Here is a 24,347-nt window from a genome sequence, read left to right as displayed (position 1 = left end):
AAAGCTCCAGTGGAGTTACAGGGGACACGCCAGTGGTTAAAAAACAAAAGGAGTCGGGAGAGAATCCGGCACCGTTACCCTTCACTGAGAGACACACTTGTGACTATTGAGAAATGAAACTTCTGAAAGAGTGATAAACGCATTTAACAAGTTGAAGGAGTACGTGTGGCACCTTAGAGACTAACCAATTTATTTGAGCATAAGCTTTCGTGAGCTACAGCTCACTTCATCGGATGCATACTGTAGAAAATACAGTGGGGAGATTTATATACACAGAGAACATGAAACAATGGGTGTTACCATACACACTGTAACGGGAGTGATCACTTAAGGTGAGCTATTACCAGCAGGAGAGCGGGGAGGGGGAACACTTCAATCTCTTTGGTCACTCTATTACAGACCTAAAAGTGGCAATTCTTCAACAAAAAACTTCAAAAACAGACTCCAACGAGAGACTGCTGAATTGGAATTAATTTGCAAACTGGATACAATTAACTTAGGCTTGAATAGAGATGGGAGCGGATGGGTCATTACACAAAGTAAAACTATTTCCCCATGTTTATTCCCCACCCCCACCCCCCACTGTTCCTCAGACGTTCTTGTCAACTGCTGGAAATGGCCCACCTTGATTATCACGAAAAAAGGTTCCCCCCTACCCCCCCCCCCCACACACACACACTTTCCTGCTGGTAATAGCTCACCTTACCTGATCACTCTCGTTACAGTGTGTATGGTAACACCCATTGTTTCATGTTCTCTATGTATATAAATCTCCCCACTGTATTTTCCACTGCATGCATCCGATGAAGTGAGCTGTAGCTCACGAAAGCTTATGCTCAAATAAATTGGTTAGTCTCTAAGGTGTCACAAGTACTCCTTTTCTTTTTGCAAATACAGACTAACACTGCTGCTACTCTGAAACCTGTCATTTAACAAGTTGTAATTCTAGGTTCAAACCAGTAGGTGGAAACCTTCCCGCAGGAGAGCTGGGAACACAGGCTGCATGTTTAAAATCTCTACTAGAAAACCAAAGCCTGCTGTCCTAGGACAGTAGTGATTCACCTTGTGCTTTGGAGTCTCACTAGACATCTGATGCTGAGTAAACTTCACCAGGGTCCCTACTAAGAGGTTTCATGTAGATACGTGACTCCCTGTGTTTGCTGTGGATCTTATTCAGGGCAGAGTTGTGCAGAATTTGGTAACAGCCCGTGGGCTATTCAGAATGCAGGGCTGCCTTTGACAGAGCCCCTTTGGGAGCGGGGCAATGTCTGCACAAGTTTAAGAGGAGCAAGAGCCGCAAAGCCCTATTTCACAAACACATACGGCAAACCAGGCCAGCCCAGATGTGCCCCAGCTCACTCATGAGCCGAGCCACACTCAGATCTGAAACGCCTGTGTGCATCCAGTGCCTAAAGGCTGGGAAGATGTCTGGCCTAAAGCCTCTGTTAGACTGCCTTCTGCCTCTTGAGCATGGTCTGGGCTAGGAAATCTAATGGCAGGTGAAAACGGTTGTCAGCAACCAGGTGAGCTGGATGGAGGAAGAACATGGGTTACCTGTAATTGTAGACCAGGACAAACTGTGTTCCTGATTCTATAGTCTTTAATTTCATGATCACATATGATTTTTTCCACCAGTCCTGGCCTCATTCAGTGCACAGCAGTGGTGCTGGAACAGTTTTTGGAGTTGGGGTGCTGAGCTGCACCCCTCTTACCCCTGTCTGCGCCCCTCACCGCCCCCTAAAGCTGCAGCCGGGAGCAGGGATGTGGCTCTGGGAGGTGTGGACGGAGACAGGGTAAGGCAGCAGAGACTGGGCTCACAGCTAGGGGTGGGTGCAGAGCCCTGGGTGTGGGGCTGGTGGCTGGGACCATGCCTGTGGGTCAGGCAGCCAGGCAGAACACTGGGGCTGGCGGTGGAGCCCCCGGGCCCGGGGTCAGTGGGTGGGACCCCACATGCAGGCCAGTGGCTGGGTCCCTGAGGCGGGCAGAAGAGCCCCCAGGGCCAGCAGAAGAAATTCATTGTTGATAAATGCAAAGTAATGCCTGTTGGAAAACATAATCCCAACTATACGTATAAAATGTTGGTGTCTAAATTAGCTGTTACCACTTGAGAGAGATCTTGGAGTCATTGTGGATAGTTCTCTGAAAACATCCACTCAATGTGCAGCGGCAGTCAAAAAAGCTAACGGAATGCTGGGAATAATGAAGAAAGGGATAGATAATAAGACAGAAAATATATTTCCTCTATATAAATCCATGGTATGCCCACATCTTGAATACTACATACAGATGCGGTTGCCCATCTCAAAAAAATTACATTGTAATTGGAAAAGATTCAGAAAAGGGAAACAAAAATGATTAGGGGTATGGAACAGCTTCCGAATGAGGAGAGAGTAATAAGACTGGGACTTTTTATCTTGGAAAAGAGACGACTAAGAGGAGATATGACTGAGGTCTATACAATCATGACTGGTGTGGAGAAAGTAAATAAGGATGTGTTATTTACTCCTTCTGATAACACAGGAACTAGGGGCCACCAAATGAAATTAATAGGCAGCAGGTTTAAAACAAACAAAAGGAAGTATTTCTACACACAACACACTGTCAACCTGTGGAACTCCCTGCCAGAGGATGTTGTGAAAGCCAAGACTATAACAGGGATCAAAAAAGAACTAGATAAATTCATGGAGGATAGGTCCAGCAATGGCTATTGGCCAGGATGGGCAGGGTGCAAAACCATGCTCTGAAGTGTCCCTAGCCCCTGTTTGCCAGAAGCTGGGAATGGGCGACAGGGGATGGATCACTTGATGATTACCTGTTCTGTTCATTCCCTCTGAAGCACCTGGCATTGGCCATTGTCGGAAGACAGGACACTGGGCTCGATGGACCTTTGGTGTGACCCAGTATGGCCATTCTTATGACTGCAGGAAGGGACAGTCTGGTCTAGTAGATAAGATAAGATAGATAGATCAGGCATGCGGCCTGCTAGGGTAAGCCCCCTGGCGGGCCAGGCCAGTTTGTTTACCTGCTGTGTTCGCAAGTTCGGCCGATCACGCCTCCCACTGGCCGCGGTTCGCCGCTCCAGGCCAATGGGGGCTGCGGGAAGCAGCGCGGGCCACGGGATGTGCTGGCCGCCACTTCCCGCAGCCCCCATTGGCCGGAGCAGTGAACCGCGGCCAGTGGGAGGCGTGACCGGCCGAACTTGCGAACACAGCAGGTAAACAAACTGGCCTGGCCCGCCAGGGGGCTTACCCTGGTGGGCTGCGTGCCAAAGGTTGCTGATCCCTGAGATAGATAGTTGAGCATGACCCATGAGAAGTGGGGTCTATCCCTGGCTTTGCCATATGTTCTTGTGAGAAATTGGGCAAGTCACTTAAACCAGCATTTTCGCAGGTGGCCACTATCTGTGTGTTCCTCATTTCCTAGGTGCCCAGTGAGAGACAGTGGAGGTCTAATTGTCAGGAGTGCGAACCACTCAGAATTAAAAAGAAAAGGAGGACTTGTGGCACCTTAGAGACTAATCAATTTATTTGAGCATAAGCTTTCGTGAGCTACAGCTCACTTCATCGAATGCTATAGCTCACGAAAGCTTATGCTCAAATAAATTGGTTAGTCTCTAAGGTGCCACAAGTACTCCTTTTCTTTTTGCGAATACAGACTAACACGGCTGCTACTCTGAAACCTGTCACTCAGAAGTGTGACTGATGTCAATAAGAGGAAAAACTCAGGCACTCTGTGGGGTTTTTGGAGACTTTAGGCGAAGGACATTCAGCATTTATACAGCCTGGTATCTGCTTTTCCTGCAGGCTGCTCTGCGGCCTCCAGAATTAAGGCAATTTTGTTACATTCAGAGACACTCTTTCTGTTGCCTGGGAAAGAGGCCTAGGCCAAGCTAAAGAATAAAGGTCCACAGATCAATGCAAAATACCTAATCCACTTCTTAATAACCTAGGGCAGGGGCTGCACTCCTGAGCCTGGGCCTTTGGCCTCCAGATTTCGAACCCTAGATCCCCTAACCCTAAAAACAATTAGGAAAAGTAAGCTGCAGTTTCTTTTCTTAAATACAAATAAAAGCAAAATTCCCTTTAATAACTTTCAAAGGTTATTGCAAAAAGCAGACAGACTTACCAAAATGTTTAAACCGTCAGGAGCCTGCCTGGCATTTACCCTCGTACCAAGAGCCTTATGTGCTTTTCCAATACGTTTAATGAAGTCATGATTTCTCACAAATAAGTCCTCAACTGTGCTGTAAAAACACTGCTGTTAAAGCCAAGTGCTTATGCACACACCCCATATCAGCGCTGAGAAACGAGGGCCATGTAACAACTGCAGTAGCTTTTCCAACACCACACGCCTCGTGCCTTGCCAGCGTTAATCTGTCAGCTGGTTCTATTCCCCTCAGAAAGCAGGGATTCCACGCGAGGGCAGATTAAATGCAAGTTGTAAATATTTCCCACAAGGCCACGGTGTGTTTGTGGTTGGAGTGGAAGGATTTCCAAGGGGCCCTCAGGTTTCAGGCTCTGGGCAGAGACTCTACTTTTGATCCCGTGATTGAGCAATGAGTAAGGCGGGTCAAAAAACGGGGGCTTTAAAGTCAGGCGCCTAAATCCATATTTCGGCAGCTTGCCGAGCAGGCAGCTTTTCAGCAGTGCTGCGGCCGAGCAGCTCCCCCTGGCGGTACTGGACGCCAGTGATCACCCAGCACTTTGTAAAATCCACCCATGTCTCTAGGGGCCTAAGCGTGGCCTTAGGAGCCTGACTCTAGCCACTTTTTCTCCAAAACCATTTGGCTGTGGTAGCTCCACAAGGGGCGGTGGGTGCCCCAGGGGCTCCAGTCACTAGCGGTTTGAAAGGATTCTCCATGACTGAGATCGTCCCTGGTGAGTTTATTAAAGACCATTGACAAGTGTCCTGAGTGGAACTGAGCCTCCCCATCTCACACTGACTTCAACAGAAACAGAGGGTGCTCAGCACCGCACCGGATTGGCCCTGGGGGCTGTCTGAGCTGGGCAGAACTCCAGTTCAGCTGGAGTAAGCATGTAGGACAAGGCCTTTATACGGTGCGGTTCGGCGGTGGGTACCCGCTGGGGCTAAGCCGCGCACAGTTCACGTTATGTAACATCTTTGTTTAAGATGCTTGTTTGTGAGCAGCCGCAAGAACTTGCAGAAGTTGAAGAGCTGCCTGATTGGGATTGCAGACGCCGAGTGCAGGAGCCACAGCCTCGCCGCTGAATAATAATCCTGCATTCTTTCTCTTGGAAGTGGGGAAATGGGCTTATTTTTCAAGGCGTCTCCGCCAAGCCATCGTGAAGTGCAAGACAAATGGCTAGAGAGGATGGCACAAATCCACTAGCAAACAAGGACCTCCTAGTGCTGGGGCCCAGCCGAGCCCAGCAGGTTGAATTCTTTCACAGATCAGCTCTGCATTCTGTGACATCTTGGTCTGTCAAGTACAATTACTATAATCTTCCACAGCCTTTCAGAATAAGGAACCCAGCTTAGAAGCCAGGCATCTACGGGATGAAAGCTGCCTTTGTGCCTGGGCAGACCTTGTGTGCAAGTCAGACATTAGGTATACAAAAGTGAGTTCTTTACGTGGCAGGAGAAGAAGTCAAAGGAAAACTTCGATGCTCATCTCCTTTAAGATCCTGCTGATTTTTGCCTGCGTTGCTCTGTGGAATAAACTGGAGCTGTCAGGGTGCCAGGAGCTGTGTGTTTGCACATTCCCTAGTGTTTAATGCAGCCCATGCCTCTCCACAGATTGTGTGGACAACACCACAGAACGACACGGAGCCTGCGACTCCCTGCAAGCGCAAGCCAAGAGGACAATTTGGAGGGACTGCCGGAGATTTGGGGGAGGCTTCCTGGACACTGAACTTGTACCATGGGAGCAGCTCACGGGAAAAAGGTAATGGGATGCCTTCATTCTTTGATGCTTAAGCATTCGTGGCTTTGAAGAGATGACACTTGTCTGCTCACATGTAGCTCTGCTTCACCCCTTTGTGCGCTGCCCGAGCTTTTCAGTAGTTCAGTGGTGGATTAGAGACCAGAAGCCGCTGGTGTGGACGCAGGTGTCAAACGCTGTCAGCTGGATGAAGTAATTCGATCTGATCAGATTGATAAATTGTCCTTCCTTTAGGGAGCTCTCTAGAGCCAATGAGGAGCGTGGGGTGGGACTGAACAGTGATATGTCTGGAAGCTGGAGGGTTACACACACACACACACACACATAGGGCTTAGTTTTTGCAATCACTGCCAGTGACAATGTTCACTCACATATCTGATGTTTTTAATCCTGTCAGGGAAGGGCAGCAGAGTTTTACCAACTTAGCTTGTGACAGTTCTGAGCGATGTTAAAAGCAGGGCAGCGTTTGGGTTCTGGCGCACTGGGGAGATGTGTCAAGTGATTGGGTGTGCAGGTCTGTAAATTGCATTCTCTGTAGATCGTCTCCAACATGGCTCCAGGGGGGCATCAGCAAGCCAGTGCCAGAAGTGAAGGAGACCTCCTGGGATTGTTCTACTTGCTCAACTCAGCAGTCTGGCGTCTGGCGTCACCAGCAGCTGCTCACTTTTTGCATTCTTTTTTCATTTCATTAGTCTAAATAAAATGCGAACGTGTTCCCCTGCAGTAAAGAGCACTCCTCTCTGGCCTGCCTACACACTTCTTATCAAAAATGACCCTCCACCCTGAGAAAACATGTTAGAGGCTACAGCTGAGCCAATATTCATCACACATCATTTCTTTAATGTAGCCTCTTGTCTGTTCAAGAATCACCTGCAAGCAGCTCAGCATTTCCCCTGAATGTATTCATTAGGCAAAAGCATGACAGGTTCTCAGGAATATTTCTTGCCCTGTACATTGTTCACAGCTCACTCACCACAAAGTATGCAAGGCAGGATTCCTCTGTCGGTGAAACTCAGCTGAGACTCTCCCTCCCCTCATCCGCCAGGAGCGCTCTTTTAAAGGTTTCCTCTCTTTCTCTTCTCCCATAAACTCCCCTTCCCCAGAAGGGCACATTCAGCGTCAGATCCCATCGGCAGAGAAGAGAGGAGGCAGCAATTACAGATTCATAGATTCCAAGGCCAGAAGGGACCATTGTGATTATCTAGCCTGACACCCTGTGTAACACCGGCCTGAGACCCGCCACCAAAACAACCCCTACAGCAGAGCTTTTGGAAAAACATCCCATCCTGATCTCAGAACGGTCAGTGTTGGAGAATCCACCACGACCCTTGGGAAATTGTTCCAGTGGTTAATGACCTTCGCTGTCGAAAAATGATGCTTTATTTTCAGTCTGAATTTGTCTAGCTTCAACTTCCAGCCATTGGATCTGGCTAGACCTTCCTCTGCTAGACTGAAGAGCCCATTATTAAATATTTCTTCCCTGCATAGGCACTTATAGACTGTGATCAAGTCACGCCTTAACCTTCTCTTTCTTCAGTTAGATAGATGGAGCTCGTTAAGTCTCTCACTATAAGGCAAATTTTCTAATCCTTTCGTCGTTCTCAGGGCTCTTCTCTGACCCCTCTCCAATTTATCGCCATTCTTCTTGAATTGTGGGCATCAGACCTGGACACAGGACTCCAGCAGCAGTCGCACCAGTGCCAAGTACAGAAGTAAGATAACCTTGCTTGCACCCAGTTTACCAAGCGAACTAGATCACTCTGAATCAGGGACCGCTCCTCTGCGTTATTTACCACTCCCTCAATTCCTGTGTCATCTGCAAACTTCCATAAATTAGCCTTTTCCTAACCTATCCCATACGCTCCAGCACTGACACAGAGTATAGCTGCATTTGAACTGCACAGGGTAACTTCCTGCTCAAGGAGCCATGCCTGTGCTAGCTCTGACTGAGAGTAGCCACGGGGCTGGAAGTGGCAGGAGGGGATAGCCACCCCAACCATGGTACCCTCGGAGCCCCTGCGTCCATGCTCACAGCAGCTAGCCCCTACTGCTGCTCAGTCCCTGCGCGTGGACTTCTAGCTCCATCAGGGATGTCTCGTGGAGCTGGAGTTTGCACCTGGCTTGAATGATGATGCCCCCGAAGTCTGCAGGACGGAGGACTGAATTTGTACCAAAGCAGCCCTGAAACGCACTTCGATGCCTTCTAAGTTACACCAAGCCTTGTGCTAGGAGCTGAGCGGGGACAAGGTAACAGCATTTTTTAATTTAACGATAAAAACCCCCTCACGAGTGCTGCCCTGGGGCCAGTCCCCCCAATCGCCTGGCCTCTCCGTAACCCCTGCGCAGTCGCTCGTGAATGGCAGCCCCCACAAAATACAGGCATTTCCAGTATAGCAGGCTTGACTCTGACAAGCTTCTGAAAGATGCTGGTTTGGAGACGATTTGATTTGCGTGGGTAAAACAAGGTCACAGATTTCACTTGCATTGCAACAACCACAACATTGCCTGGTTAGACAAAAGAATGTGGCCCTGGATAGCGGCCGTTAAGCAGGAAGACCTGTTAAAGGCTAATGACTTGTGGGTCCATTTTTGATGGTCTAGAGTGAATCTGATGGCAGTGGGAGGGAAAGCCCCTTGGCTCCTGTTTCCTAGGTATGGTTAGGTTGTGCATAAATGGTGCAATCCTTTCTTTCCTCCAGCACTGAGTTAAAGTCCATGGGACCGAACAGAAGCTAGCCTGGCTGATGGGCTGTAATCAGGGGTTCCCAAATGCTGACCTCCTTTCTCTGGCGTCCTTCACAGGCATTTACAAACTCCCTGCGTGTGCTCAGACAAAGTTTCGCCTGATACGTAAAAGTGAAGCAGCAAGAGCCGGATTTAACGTGCCTGCCACAATGTCTAGTGAGTAGCTCGGCCCCGAAAAACACAGGAACAAAGGACAAGGGACTAGCCAGCCATAGGAGGACTAGCCCCGGGCAGGCAAAGCAGCCCCTGAATGACACGCCTCTCTACGGACAGTATCGGGGCTGTGGCCAGGATATAGCTATGCCCCACTGACAGCCCTTTGTGAGTCCTGCCAGCTAGCCCCAGTTGTTTGCTTTGTGGAGACGTTTGGCCCTGGTTATGTGGGTAGGACTTTCATCCATCCCTGCGGTATCTGAGCCCCTCCTATGCTGCTGGATTCAGCCTCCCAGGTGTCCTGCGAGGCAGGGACGTCAGCAGTCCCATGTTATAGCTGGGGAGCCTGAGCCATCCGATGAAGTGGGTTCTAGCCCACGAAAGCTTATGCCCAAATAAATGTGTTAGTCTCTAAGGTGCCACAAGGACTTCTCATTGTTTGAGCCAGAGAGGAGAAGTGACTCGCTCAGGGACACACAGGGTGTCTGTGGCAGAGGTGGGAATTGGGATTCTGTCTTGGGAATTGGGATTCTCTCCAGTCCAGTCTCTTAACCTCCTCTCCGGCTCTGATTTACACGGCTGGACCAGCCCTGTGCACAGGGCCCCGATGAACAGTACTGTGTACTCCTCGCTGCAGCCAAGGACTCAGGCCATAGCCTGTGCTCCTTGTCTCAGATCATGAGAATCGGGGATCTGCGACACTGACAGGCTGCGTGGAAGCGTACTCTGGGGCCCGCAGCGGGAGCCACACCAAGAGATTAGCAGTGTTTGTGCAACCTAAGGAAAGACATCTGCCGCCACACACGACAGGCACAAGGCGGGACTAGGGCCTGCACAAGGAGCGAGCTGATCGCCTGTGAGAGTCAAGGAGGAATTTTCCATCCTGGCACATAGGTGCTGTGTGGGAGGAGCATTACTGCCCAGTGGCATGTCAGTATTGGTCCCTCCGGACCAGCTGGCTCTGCTTTGCCCATGTATGACATCTCCTGTGTGAGCTCCTCCTCCCCTAGCTGTACCTGCCGGTCCTGGCCAGGCTGTGCTAACGGAGGCTGCGTGGTGGTTTTCTCCAAGTCTTCACAGGCGTCATTAAGAGCTGCATTAAATACGCTGCCCCAGACGGGCTGGGTTCCCTCAGCCAGGCCCAGGAAAGCTCCGGTGTAAAGAGCAGGACCTGCACAAGGAAGTGCCCAAAGGCTGAGCCTGATATGGGGCTTCACGCACGTCACACCCAAGCTAGGACTGAAGTCAGGAGTTGTCCCAGCTTCGTACCTCTCAGATTTAGAACAGAACAGCAGCACTGAGGGATTAAAATAAGTGGATTGTGATGTACAGGACATCAGCAGAACAATAGGGCTTAGCAAAGAACGCCGGCATGTCCGCAGGGCATTAGCCGCCAGCCCTAGGTCAGGGATCTGATGCAATTCCCCCTTCCAGGGCTGCAGCCGCTTCACCATCGCTGTCTCACGTGGGGACACTGGCTCCGCATGGATCGGCTCCAGCGCTACCAACTGCAAGATCGGGGCTAAAACAGGGACAAGATGCAATGGGAGGCGCGGAACACGGCCGAGGGCAGGAATGGGGAGATCAGGGTGAAAAGGTCTCAGGGCCAGACCCTCTGCCCAGTGCTTTGCACAGCACAGGCTCCGCAGTCACCAGTAAGATAGAGGGGAATAAAGGCAATGGGGGGGTTATTAGATTTAGAGTGGATCGACCTAGGCTAATCTAGCTCACCAGCCCTGTCTGGGAGTGACTCCAGAGACTGGTTTGCAGTTCTGAGGAGAGACTGCAGGAAGCGTCGTGGGATGGAAGTGGAATTGCTCTTTCATGTCTCTGCTGTTGTGTCCGGGGTTTCCTTGCATCTCTTGCTCACCAGCACATTTAAGACATTAGCAATGCTGGCCCCAAGCTTTGGCTGGCAGAGCCGGCCACCTTCTCAGTGGCGGTTCTGGCTACACACATTCTCCGGAATGTCAGGCTTCCACAACACTGCAAAGACATTACCCTGGTGTCGGCTCATCTTCGGTTCCCCTTCCCTTGCAGCCGGGAGCGCGGCTTCGGGTATGAAATATTGAAGGCAGCAGTCCAATGGTTTAGGAAGAAGGCTTCAGACAATGACCAGGGGGTTGCTTAAGCAAATGAAGCATGCTGCACCAGCCTGGTCGTCTGTTTTAAATTCTCCTTGTGGAGAGGTGTAGTTATAGTCAAGGGGAAGGGTCTGGCGTCTCTGGGAACTGGAGATATGCCGTAGGTCAAGAGTGTTAAACTGGAAACAGCAGCTGGAACTGAAAACTCCACCAAAGCCGTGGAGTCAGCCTGTGTAACTCATTTCTTTATGAACTGCCACGGTGCTCTACTCCTTGGCCTGTCAGTATTTCTAGTCTGTCATAGGGCAAGCCCACCTGCAGCACCCTGCAGTGGAAGAACAGGCATGCTGGCCTCAAATTCCCTCCTTCAGAGCCCCCATTAACGTCACACAGGCTTTCTTGTCTCAATAATTCCCTCCTTTGGGACAGTTTATTACCAAAACATAGTTAAAATACTCCGTAACAAAAGCTCCAGACTCAGTTCACTTCTCCATAGTCGCCAGTGTTTATAGTCCTTAATGCTTCACATTGTCCAGTCACTGACCTAGCACGTACCACATGCCCGCATCTTCCACCACACCCAGATACTTCTTTGGACCTTTCAGCAAGACAGACATCCCAGCCAGCACAGCTGGACTGTAACCATGCTCTTCCCAGCAGGAACCCCCACATCCTCTCTGCTGGGAGTTCTGCCTCACCAGGGGACCACCCATATCCGCCCCCTTTTCCAGCTCCCAGCCGCCGGTGGATAAGCCCCTCTGCTGCTCACAAATTCCCGAAACATCGGACATTCACACACTTCTGGGAACAGCATGGGCCCGCCCCCGCCAGCATGACCTCACATGCCCGGCGTGTGCAAGGTCTCGCCACATGGGGGATGCCATTTTCTAGAGCACCCCAGCCCCGCCAGCCTGACCCACTTCCAGCGGGCGAGGTTAGGTCAGAGGGGTGGAGTGACGCCCTCTTCAGAATGGTGCCCCCATCTGATACTGGACAAAACCACCTCTGGTTTTCTTCTAGGACCGGATGGGGGACAAACCAGCCAAAGAGAGGCCAGGCCGGAATCAAACCAGACGAGTGGCCTCCCTATCCTCTTCCCCTTTCCCTCAGCCGTCTCTGGCCCTTTGCTCTGGCTCTCCAGCTTTGATGCCAGGAGGCAACTCCCTCAGCTGTTCTCCTGCCTTCAGCCCCGCCGCGTCCCAGCTCTCCAGTGTGGGCAACTCCACAAGCAAATGCCTCCACTACTCTCATCTTCTGCCTTCGACCAGGAACCACCTACAGCTTCCTTCAGGGACCTCCCGCAATCTCCCAATCTCTAGCCTCCCAGGCAGCTGTCACTGCCCCTTCCTGACCAGCTCTTCTCTTTAGAGCCCCAGTGCCCTCTTTTAAGCCCAGAGGGGGTCAGCTGACCCATCACAGGTGGCCTCTTCCCTTGCCACCATGTGACTCATGCAAACACATTTAAGGATGCTACATAAAAATAAAATGTGCCACACAGATGTTGCCAGGATCACTAGAACTGCTCTGTACTCGGCTGTATTTCTGCCAGTGTCCTGTATCCCCTCGCTCCCACATCTCTGTATTACTTTTCTGACTGCTGCTGATCATCGAGATATTTAAACACTCCCAAGAGCTTTCCTCTCTTGTAATCAACTCATTCTGTCAGTTCCACTTATCCACAGACAAGGACACAGTCCAGTGACGGTGACATCAGCCACTGGTATGGGAAACCGGTTGTCACCAGGCCCCAAGTCCATAGGAAGTGAAAGCAAAGCAGCTTGTAACCTTTTAGTACTGAGTGATAGCCTGTAATCTCTGGAGAGCTGAGCTGCTCCCGATTTAGAGTAGCTACTGTTACAGCAGTCAGTGCTATATGCTATGCCAGCCGTAGTGTAAATGTACCTACTGTGCAACTTTACATTCCATCCGTTTCATAGGTGCATAGATTCACACATATTTAGGTCAGAAGGGACCCTTACAATCGTCTAGTCCGACCTCCTGCACAACGCAGGCCACAGAATCTCACCCACCCACTCCTGCGAAAAACCTCTCACCTGTGTCTGAGCTACTGAAGTCCTCAAATCGTGGTTTAAAGACTTCAAGAAGCAGAGAATCCTCCAGCAAGTGACCCAGGCCCCATGCTACAGAGGAAGGCGAAAAACCTCCAGGGCCTCTTCCAATCTGCCCTGGAGGAAAATTCCTTCCCGACCCCAAATATGGCGATCAGCTAAACCCTGAGCATATGGGCAAGATTCACCAGCCAGATACCCAACTGACACGGTATATCAGGCCATTGCTGAGATCATACTGCAGCACTAGAGAAGTTAAAGAAAGTTGCATACTTCAACTCTTTTCTATTTAAGAAGCTTTGGATAAGAGTGAGCTCTTCCTACTAATTTCTTCAGATTTTTACCTACCGTCCCCTCCCAAGTATAAAGACAGCTCCCCAAGAAATGAAACGATGCCTTGATTGTTCAAAGGTACGGAGTCCCTGCAGCTCCCATTGATGCAAACACAGGATAGTCCAAAATAGCCCTGTTGTTTCAAAATGACCCTGCTTCCTGCAATTTCAAATAAAATATGGTTAGTCATACATTAATTGCAAGTACGATCATTTCATCACACCAGATAATTCATGCTGCACAGGTGACGCATGCTACAAGAGTCAATATTTCAATGCTAAAATACAAGCTAAGTCCTGGAATAAAATCCCTAGAAGGAAATGGGCTAATATTACTTATACTGTACCTCTTCTCTAACGGGAGGAGAACTGTGCATTGATAAATAACAGGTCCCTTGCCCTTTTCATTGGCTTTGGTACAGGTAATAAAGTAAAGCCATGTGATCATATGTTCATAAGAGGTGTCTCTTTCAAAGCTTAGTCCATGGTAAGGCTGTCCCAGATTATGAGCATCTACCTCTTGAATCTGCCACTGGCACAGCAAAGGTAGCAAGTAAAGAACTAAGGAAAAGTTGTGTTTCTTTTGGTTCTTCCTCCTCCAGCTCTCAGTATGGCAGGAGGCAGCGATGCCATTTTTATCAGTGTCACCAGACGGCTGAACAGGTGAGTTCTCTTCCAAGCCCCACAGGTGGATCAGCATCTGAACGCAAGCACAGCCTCAAGCATTGTAGCCCAACCAACCCTAAAAGGAGGGCTTCCTTTTCTGAAGGGCATATTGTTAATGAGCATCTGTTTGCCACAGACTGGACATTGGGTCAAAGCAGCACCTAATATAATTCCATTTGTTCCAATGGAGTTTACACCAGGGAAGAGTTTGACCCTTTCTCTTGAATGGTGCCTGCTGTGAAAAGGCAAGAAGCTGGCAGTGAGCAGAGCTCTTAAATGCTAAGAGGAAGTTTAAAGGGAAAATCTATGTTACTAAATGGAAAATTCATATTGACCAAAAGCCGCTTCTCTCCCTTGGAGCTTTTGGAAACTCTTGTCCTGGCCATTAGAATGCTGGGCCATTCTTTTGGAAAGAGAAGTGCAGAGAAACGGCAAACAAGAGCAGCAGTGTTTGTGGCTGGCAGGACAGAGAAGGGCTTTATCATGCGAGCCAGAAGCGGGCTAGTTCATTGACTGCAAGGCAAAGTGCAAGGAAGAAAGAACTCCGATTTCCGGGGGATTAACATGTAATGCCAGCCAGCCACTCCGAGAGCCTGATCATGATTCCACCAGAGTTATAGATCCTGGAACTTCCATTTAACGGGAAGAACTGGAACTGGGGTCCCAGATGTGATTACTCAAAGACTGCTCTGTTCAATCTGCAGCTCAGTTCCCCTTTCCTTCCTTCGAAAGCTCATTAACCTCCTCCGGCGTCAGCTGGAAAGCAACAACCAGTAACAAAACCAGCCTCAGGAATCGAACGGGAAAATGGAACAGAATGGGCCAGGTTCTCAGCTGCTATAAATCAGTAGTTCCATTTAAATCAATAGAGTTTATGCAAATTTACAGCAGCTGAGGATATGCCCCAAAATGTATTTATGTGTACATACAGCTATCCCCAAGTTAGTTGTTAATCCTAATTAAACTGGAAACGCCAATTCTGAAAGGCAGAGCAAAACTCACTGGCTGGAAGCTGACGCCTTTGTGCTCCAAGAAAGGGATGTTGGGGAAGGCAGGAGCATCTGCGCGGGAGGAGGATAAAGCAAGGGGGAAAGAGCATTTGCTTAGATTCAGAGATCCCATGGCCAGAAGAGACCACTGCAATCACGGAGTCTGACCTCCTGCATAGCCCAGGGCAAAAACCGGCCCCACAGTAACCTCTAGAGCAGATCTAGAAAAACAGCCCGTCTGGATTTCAAAATGGTGAGAATCCACCATGACCCCTGAGTAATTGTTCCAGTGGTTAATGAACCTCACTGTTACAAACCAACACCTTATTTCCAGTGTGACTTTGTCTAGCTTCAACTTCCAGCCATTGGATCCAGTTAGACCTTTTGCTGCTAGACTGAAGAGTCTATTAATTAAATATTTGTTACCTGTGATCCCTTCTAGGCTGTGATCACGTCACCCCTTAACTTTCTCTTTGTTAACCTAAATAGTCTGAGCTTCTTGCATCTATTACTGTAAGGCAGGTTTTCTAATCCTTTAATCATTCTCATGGCTCTTCTCTGAGCCCTCTCCAATTTATCATCATCCTTCTTGAACTGTGGGCACCAGAACTGGACACAGGATTCCAGCAGCAGGCACGCCACTGCCAAATACAGGGGTGAAATAACCTCTCTACTCCTACTTGAGATTCCCCTCTTTATGCATCCAAGGATCGCATTAGCCCTTTTGGCCACAGCATTGCATTTTGAGCTGACTATCCACCATCACTCCCAAATCTTTGTCAGAGTCGCTGCTTCCCAGGAGAGAGTCCCCCAGCCTGTAAGCGTGACCTACATTCTTTGTTCCTAGATGGACACATTTACATTTAGCCACATTAAAATGCATATTGTTGTTTGTGCCCAGTTTGCCAAGAGATCCAGAACGCTCTGCATCAGTGACCTGTCCTCTGCATTATTTATCACTCTCCCAATGTGTGTGTCATCTGCAAACTTTATCAGTGATGATTTGATGTTTCCTTCCAGGTCATTGATAAAAAATGTCAAATAGTGTAGGGCCAAGAACGCCCCCCACAGGACTCCATTGGAAACGCAGTGGTGCTGCTCAGTGGTGACTCCCTGTTTTAACGCTGGGGGGGCAGGGAATGCTGGTTGGGGGGAGAGACACTGTGAGTCTATGAAACAATTGCCCTACGTGTGGTTACGGGCTATACTGACCTTAAAGAACTCTTCGTTTATGGCCAGAAAAGCATGCAGGTGTGAGATGCTGTAGGACTGATGGGAATGGCTTGTGTTGTGGTGTGAAGGCTGGGTGCCCCCAGGCATTGCAGGGGACACTGACGCCCAGGCCAGAGTTCCCAGGAAGGACCCGCACTTCCGGATTGTCCCTAGCTCTTTTGTGTAGCTGTTGAGGAAAACCCAGTTTGGACGTTGCCAACTCTCCGCGTTCCCCTCAGCTTTCTAAGGGCAGCCTCTCCGCGCTGCACTGTGCAGGAGCACGTCCGTCCTGCTGGAAGAGCAGCAGCCTTCGCCGCGCATCTGTGCAGGACACGCCCCCTTTGGGCAATGGGACCATCGATGGCAAGGCCCAAAAGGCAGAGCAAGCGGGGCTGGGGGTCACTAAACGCTGCCAGGCGCTTTGAGAGAAGATCCAAAAATCAGCTGTCGCTGTGGGAGGAGGAGTGGGGGGGTCCCTTGCATTTTCCATAATAAACACTTCTGTTCAGGAATCAGAAGAGTTTCGCTAGAATGACTGGCCTGGCCGGCGCTGAAACGACACCTGTTTGTGTCTCCTAGCACTGGCGAGCTTGTTGATGAGCCGTTGGCTCTGACGCAAAGATGAGCGTGCGCACTCTCTCTCCATGCAGCGCTGTTAGGGCTGGGGAGACTCGGGGCAGTGTGTCCACCTTGGCATGTGGCAAGGTTGGCGTGAGCTGGGGGATGAATCCAGTGGCCGTCTGTGGTCTGAATGTCCTCACAGCTCTGTCCACAGGAATCCCTGCAGCCTGCTTCATGATGCCACGTCCCCTCCCTTCTCCTCTTCCTCCTGTGTCCTCCTTCTGACCCTGGCAGCCTCTCCAAGCTGGCTTATAGCCAAACCTCTCTCCGGAGGAGCATGCCTTTCTTACAGCACTAGAGCCAGGCAGAGGGACAATTTCATTCCCAAAGGCTTTCCCACCTCATTTTATGCTTATCCCTATGGGCTAATTTCAGTCACGGTCAGCTAGGCACCACATTTGTGCCTTTGCACGGAATACCCAAAGGCGTCTGCAGCACCCTGGCCTCACACAGCCAACGGGTTGGTAGTTGTTCAGTAATTAATAGCAATCATTGTCTGCAGTGGCCAAAAAGCCACCCCTTTTGCTTTATTTGGTGGAAAGGGGTTCCCCAGCCTTTACTTCCCTCCAGGCCCTCACCTGCAGCTCGCTCCCGCCCTCCCTTTGGCTCCCTTCAGCAGCAGTACGTCAGCCAAAAGGATCAATGCAGAGTGACAGGAGGGGCTCTCTGCCCATGGGTCTGCTCTTCATGGCACTTCAGCTCTGACAGGCAGCAAAAAATGGCCAGTTTGGAGCCGTATTCCTAGCCACGGAGCTAGTGGGTTAGCCCCACATGCTGGGGTTTTTGTGCCAGCTGCAGTATTGACTGCCCTGCTAAGATGGACAGTCTGACACTGGGACCTTCTGCCTTTTGTAATTAAAGGTATGCCCGAGCCAAACCCCATAGCCACAGCCTGGCAAATGTTGTTGACATTCAGACTCCAAAACCAGATCCACACCCAAATTTCTGGCTGCTCCAGATCAGCTAGACCAAAACTCTATCCTGAACAACCGTGAATTTTGGGGTTGGGTGTCAAAATCTGGGCTTGACCAATGAGTCTTGGGCCCTTCACTATTTTCCAGATTTCTTGTGGGAACCGAGATCTCTGAGCTTTGTTACCAGGAGGAAAAGGAAAAGCAGCTCAGTGGTTTGTGAAGCAAAGAAAGCCCAAGGGTAATTAAAGAGCCCAGCTTGTTGACAGGCCTCAGACTCTGGGCTTTTGCTGCAGCCGCAGTCTAGGGAGGAGAATACACTCATGTCACTTCGACATGCCCACAGAAAATGCCCTGATGTACAGCTGAACGCACTGGGCAGGAAGCAAAAGAGAGATGCTGTCTTCCATCCCTAAGAGACCGTTTGAATAGAACTAAAGGGACTGAATTCTGCTGACACTTTGGCCAAATGCCACCTGCTGCGTTTGGGAGGCTGCAGAAAGCATTTCTAGACAGATCACTGGCCCACAGAATAGAGTTCCTTTTAGGACTTTTTTGCACAATTATGCACACTCGTTTGCATGCGCGCACACACACACAATCATTCTAACCGATCTAGCTCTCTCAAGCAGACAATCCCAAATGTATTATTGCTGGGTGAGATTCACCCAGTAGGGTAAGGCACCAGAGGAGAGTCTGAAAAGCAAACAGAGCTGCTACAATTCCACTCTATAGCCCGGGAGCTGTGGAAGAGGGGAATTTCATATCCCCGGTGTGCAGTGGAGTGGGCTCAGCATCACCGTCTCAGGAACCATTTACTTCTCCAATGTGGAGTCAACAAAAAACAGAGCAGCTGAGAAATCTGGGTATTTTCTTTTGCTCTTTCTCCTAAAACTGTTTCCTTTGGGCCCTTCAGAAATCCAGGCAGTTCTCCCACGCTTAGGCAGTGCCCAGTCTGAACTTCCAGCCTGGAGTACAGGCTCCAGATTTAGGACAGCCGCTCTTAGCCCCACAGGAGCCCTTTTGTAGCCAGTCCCAGTTTCAGGGGAGAGTGTATAGCAGGAGATGGGACTGACAAAGCCAAATAAAAGCTCAGCTGGGGAGCAGCCTGGTCTGCGGAGTAGGAGAGGCAGGTGGAGTCGTTAGCGGGAAAGTGACCAGAGCCATCACTGCCCAGGAAAAGCACCAGCTGACAGATCTGTGCCAGCTTGCTGACTCCCAGATCAAAACTGATTCAAGTCTCTGCTGGGCTGCTGCTGTGTCTTTGTTCCTTGGGGTTTGCATTTCGACTGAGCCACTCACATTTCAAGGAAACTTCAGGAAGTAGCAAAATAAGAAGAATAATTTTGGGGTGGGGGGTTGTCATCCCCACAGAATCCTTGAACTCTTACTGCTGTGATCTCTCCATAGCCAACTACTGCTATGCAGCCACCTCTGGGGTGGGACCATGGCTGACAGGTGCACAATTTGCTCAGCTTCTACTGTACGGAAGTCTGGACAGGGGAAGTGTTGGCCAAAGATGCTGGGGCAAACCGCTAAGCTAGCAATAAACACGCTGCCACAACGTTCACAAACAATCTCTAGCCCGTCTCCTCGGCCAAAAGCTGGGAGTGGACGACATGAGATGGCTCACTCGAAGATCACCTGTTCCGTTCATTCCCTCTGGGACACCTGGCATCGGCCACTGTCGGCAGACAGGACACTGGGCTGGATGGACCTTTGGCCTGACCCAGTCTGGCCGTTCTTAGGTTCTTCTCCATGTTTTCCAGTGATTTTCTATCTGGCACTTTTGCAACGTTTCTTCTACATGTACCAAGTCATGTAGGAGCTGCAGTGAGCATACTTCACTCTAAAATCAGCGTTAGCCGAATGTGGGACTAGAGAGAGACTCGAGATGGGCCTGGGTCATGAAGCTCAGACACTCGGCGGTAGCTAAACTTGCCCAAAGTCAGATGGTTCAGATCCAGGTTTTTGATTTAGCTGGTTATAGAGAGATGGGCCAGCCACAGAGACAGACCTGAATGTCTGCCACAGCCTTCAATTGTCCTTGTAAAAGAGCAGCAGAGAATTATTCAGCATTAACATCTCAGAGAGGAAGGCTTCCTCTACATCTAGGAATGTCTCCTTCTGTACAGGTGATGATAAAACCCACTGGCCCCATTAAACTCCAGTGTAGATCATGATTCATTATTTTATGGAAACCACAAGTGTGCTAGGCGCTGCACATAAAACATCCAGCGGGCAGGTCCCTGCCCCACAGAACGTACGGCCTATAGGAGTGGCTTACCAGGTGAGGGAGGGCGTGCCACACACCAGGAAGGGGAGAGGCTTGGGAGGACACAGGCTGCAGACATGCCCACATGGCTGCCTGTCTAGGAGTCATACGTCTTGGCAGTTCAAACGTGAGGAGACTTTTGTTTGTGGCACCTCAGTGCCTGGCCCGTGGAGCTGGGCACTGGGCAGACGTGTGAGTGACAGGGGAGAGGAACCCATGCAGCAATCCCATGCCGTGCTCCAAGCTAGACAGGGTACTGCTACGAGATCCTGCTCCCTCCATCTGCACAGCACAGCCAGCTGGGGCCTGCTGCCTGGGGACCCACCCCGGCCATGCCCACCTGGGGGCTGAGACAGGATCGGCCAGGAAGTGTCTGTCCGCACAATTCGCTCAAGCCACATTCCCCGCCTCCAGATATTTGTGACGTGGGACAGGAAAACACAAGAGGGTGCAACATGCTGCTGCAGCCTGGGAAGGCTCCCAGCATCCGCCACCAGCAGAGTGCCAGCTTGCAGCCCTTTGGACGGGGTGGCAAAAAGAGTGCAGAGAAGCAAGAGGGCTGGGAAAGCAAAGTCTTTCAAGGACTGGTACTTCAGGGGCAGCTGTATGCCCCAGCCAGGCCAGCAGTGCCCCACCGCTGCTCCAGGCCTGGCTCCTTGTAGGACGTGGCAGCTCAAGCCACCAGCAATGCACAGAAATAGCATCCAGGAGCCTTAGGGTCCCTGTGACAATCCTCCATTTGGTGTAAATCAGCCCAGTTCCATGGGCTTCACTGGAGCTATGCCAATTTACATCAGCTGAGGATCTGGCCCAACGTTTTGCCATCCTCAGTGCCTTACTGGTCCTTGCACGTTGAGCGTGTGCATGTGGCAGACCTTCCACTCCATCTTCCCGCGCTGCATGACCCCACCCACCCCCCCGCAGCTTCAGTATGAATCTCTCTTCCAGGGAGCTGCCCTCTTGGGATCCCTCTGCCTTTTTTGCCCTTTCTTTACTCCTCCCTCCCTCCCTCCGTGACATGACCACCCCCGGAACGCCCAGGCCGCACTAGAGCGACGCTGACCAGCCTTGCTCTCCATTTCTAATTGCTGCAGGAACCAGGGGGCGATGGCAAGTGGATGTGTTTGCCCAGGGCACGCTTTGTCCCAGGTTTTAAAGAACTGTCCCTGTTTGCATTCCCAAGCCAGTGGTGATGTGTCCAAGTCCTAGGCTGAAACCCCAACAACCCAAACGCTGGGGCTGGGAGCCAGACATCTAGGCCTGGGTACAAATTCCGCGGTTACCACCCCTGTCTAATGGGCTGAACCAGAACCCAAAATCTGAACAGAGCAAACTTTGAGAGGTTTGGCCCAAACATCGGCTGGCTTTTCCTGCTAGGACCCATCTCCTGTAGGCCTGAGGCAGTGAGGTCAAGTGGGAAGGGGGCCGTAGTGGGCATCAGAAGAGCTGGGTTCTGTTGGTAGCTCTGTCCTCTGACCATGAGCAAGTCAGGTAACCTTTAGCACCCGACTTCCCCCATCTGTAAAATAGAGATAGTGGGTAAAATTACCATGAACAGCTGTATGTCAGAGCTAGGTATTGTTACATGCGAAGTTCTTATGCGATGAGTGTCACTTGTTGCAAAGCCCAATTCTATTGGGCTCTGTAGCGTCCTCCTTACCGTGTTCTCCTCCGTGTGACAGCAATTCAGCTGTGACTCTCTCTGGGCCCCGTTTGTATCTGCCATCAAGGTAAACTCTTGACACCCCTCGGCGTAGCCAGGAATATCATTTTCATCCTTCATTCAGTGTCTCTGGTGCCATGCACAGAGGACACTAACTCGGGCAGAGCAAGGAGCCTTGAATGGCCCGGGGTTTCCGTGGCCGGTCTGAAAGGGACACGAATAGCAACAGCTCAGGAGCTGCTAACTAACAAAGCTCTGCTGAATGGTGTGAATGTAGCCAGCTGAGGGCAGTGCAAGAATTTGGCTGCATGCGTGTGCACATGTTACACACTCCGCGCACCACAAGGGACTAGCTGAAAAGTGACCCATTGCAGGTGAGGATTTGGCTAAGGCCTAGAGCCAACGGGGGGTCCTTTGGCATCATGTACTGCATGGCATAATGTCTCACTTTGTTTTGTGTTAGGTGGCACCCAACCAAGACTTTCCTTGTGTTCTTTGTGTTGGTGTGTCAGATTTGACAGTCAGTGCCAATGCTTCCCAAATTGTCCTTGCATACGGATTGGCTGGGCTGTGGGCAGTGTTTTACACTGTGTCTGGCCATTCATTGCTTTGGTTAGTTTGCAGGAAGTCTGTTGTTCAGACCTGTCTAAAAGCAGTACATTATGCTTGATCTCACTGGTCTCTGTAGGGTTTGTTTTTAGACTCAATACGCAGCACTGAGACTGGACATTTATTGGGGCCCAGTCTAACTCCCGTTGAATTCACTAGAGGGTTTTTCCACTTGGATTGAGCCCTGAGGTTATTAGCTTCCCTTCTTTGTCTTTGCAGTTATACTTTTCCGGGGAAGTCAGCAAAATGGGCCCGATTCATCAGCGTTTTAACACTCGCGGCCCTCTTCGTTGGTTGCACATTGTTATTTCCATCGTGCAGCACTTGCAGCCTGAGCAGTGCAAAGAGTAAAATCAAAATGAACCAGAAAGACAGGAATCCCTGCCTGGAATAGGTCCCAGCCTAGAGACACAAGTGGGCACAGTACTGCAAAGAGCACACACAGCAACTGGACTGGGCTAAACTGAATTAAATCCAGACCTGCTGTCCACTACCCCAGCATCATACTATGACAGTGAGCCAATCAGTCCAACAACACGTCCTTTGCCTAATGCAGAGACGATTAGCTAATGCACTAAGTAAAGGAAACGTGCTTTTCTTTTCTTTATGTTGATGCATTTATTGTGCCTGAAAGCGAAGCTTCACACTGGTTAGAAGCAGGCATCCTGCTTCCCCAGTGCATGTCCATCCTGACCTACAGGGTCCTCTTCCAGCTTCTTGGACCTCTCTGGGGCAGTGGCAGCTGGTTGCCCTGTGCAGCGCTGGTTTCTGGTTCTGAGATGTGAATGAAAGTCCGTGGGGAATGGGATGAGGTCACCAAATCTGCTTCCATTTCAGGCCTAATCCGAAGCTGAATCCTGGCCTCCCCCCAGAAATGAAAAGCTCATGCCATGAGGCCACAGAAACCCTTAGGGAGGAAAGTGTAGTGCCTCTTATTCCTTGCTAAAGTTGATTGACTAGTCTCCCGCCAATAGCTCCAAAACGGCAGCACTCATTCAGGACCTGCGCGGTGTTCTGCTACCCTGTGTTAAGTATGATTATGGAGTAGCTTGTACTCAGTCCAGACTTTGGCCATGAATTAAAAGGGTGGATTCATGTTGTGATGGCCATGCCTGTCCTGTGAGCAATGAGCATGACCTCTTGGTATTTCAGGTCAGTGTGGGCATTTGCGTTAAAGGTCACAAGGAAAAAAAACCAAAGGGTGCTTGATTTATGAATAAAATAACACAAAGTGCTATTTCAAGCACTGGCAACGTTCTACTTGAATAGCTAGTAAAGTGGCCACCTGTCTGACAGTCTCTGAGCGCAGCCTGAGAGCCGCAGTAATGTGATAATAGTATAGTAATGAGATCTCGTGACTCGCCTCACTGTGTAAGCTTGCCATTTTTCGCTACAGTCGTTGAAAAGTCATTAGGTCACTGTTCATTTTCCTGAGATCAGCCAGAAATTAAATCACACGGAAGTACTATAACCCTGAGCCTAGCTTTAGCCCCAGTGGAATAGGACAGATTTTTAAAGGTCAGAAGATCAGTAATGAAATGTTACACCAATAATTTGATATACTGGAAAGCACTTTGCAATATGATAGTGAAATCTGCTATGTTATGGGAAGGGAATAGAGGTAATATTATCTTTGTGCTTTGCTTAAAAAAACTAATCAGATGCTGTACAAACCCAGCTATGCATATGAGTGCCAGACAATGGGAACTGGCATAAAACAGCAATGCTTATGGTGTGCTGAAACCAAGGTGACAAACGCAAACCACCTGACTCTATGCTCAGAGGATGGTGTGTGTATTTCCCATTAACTTGTTCCTTATGTACATTAAAGGATTCCCATTATTATAGAAACACATATTCTGTCCTTCGTGGGTTAATGCTCTTTTCTGGAAATAAAGATGAGGCGCTATCAGAGAGGGAGGTGTTAGAAGAAGAGGTGTGGTCGCAAACTGATCATTAAAAAAGCATTAAACCACTAAGCCCACATGGTCCATCCGAGAGATCTGAAGGAACTTAAGTATTAGCGGGTGAGCTGCTGACGAAGATATGAAATCTCTTCTTAAAAACAGCTACTGTTCCACAGGACTGGATGGTAGCAAATGTTGAACCTAAATTT

General features: G+C 49.9%; 1 protein-coding gene across 1 annotated transcript in view; it reads left to right on the top strand.

Annotated features, from left to right (window-relative positions):
* The first annotated feature begins 4,979 nt into the window (after positions 1-4,979).
* The window catches only part of FAM107A (family with sequence similarity 107 member A), a 65,143-nt gene continuing 45,775 nt past the window's right edge, over positions 4,980-24,347 (top strand). The window contains exon 1 of the mRNA XM_037905520.2: positions 4,980-5,905. Coding sequence (XP_037761448.1) covers positions 5,882-5,905 — 24 coding nt within the window. The 5' untranslated portion in view covers positions 4,980-5,881. The remainder of the gene's footprint in view (positions 5,906-24,347) is intronic.

Source organism: Chelonia mydas, chromosome 7 (assembly GCF_015237465.2).
Source record: "Chelonia mydas isolate rCheMyd1 chromosome 7, rCheMyd1.pri.v2, whole genome shotgun sequence".
NCBI lineage: Eukaryota > Metazoa > Chordata > Testudines > Cheloniidae > Chelonia > Chelonia mydas.
This window is presented reverse-complemented; position numbering and strand designations above follow the sequence as displayed.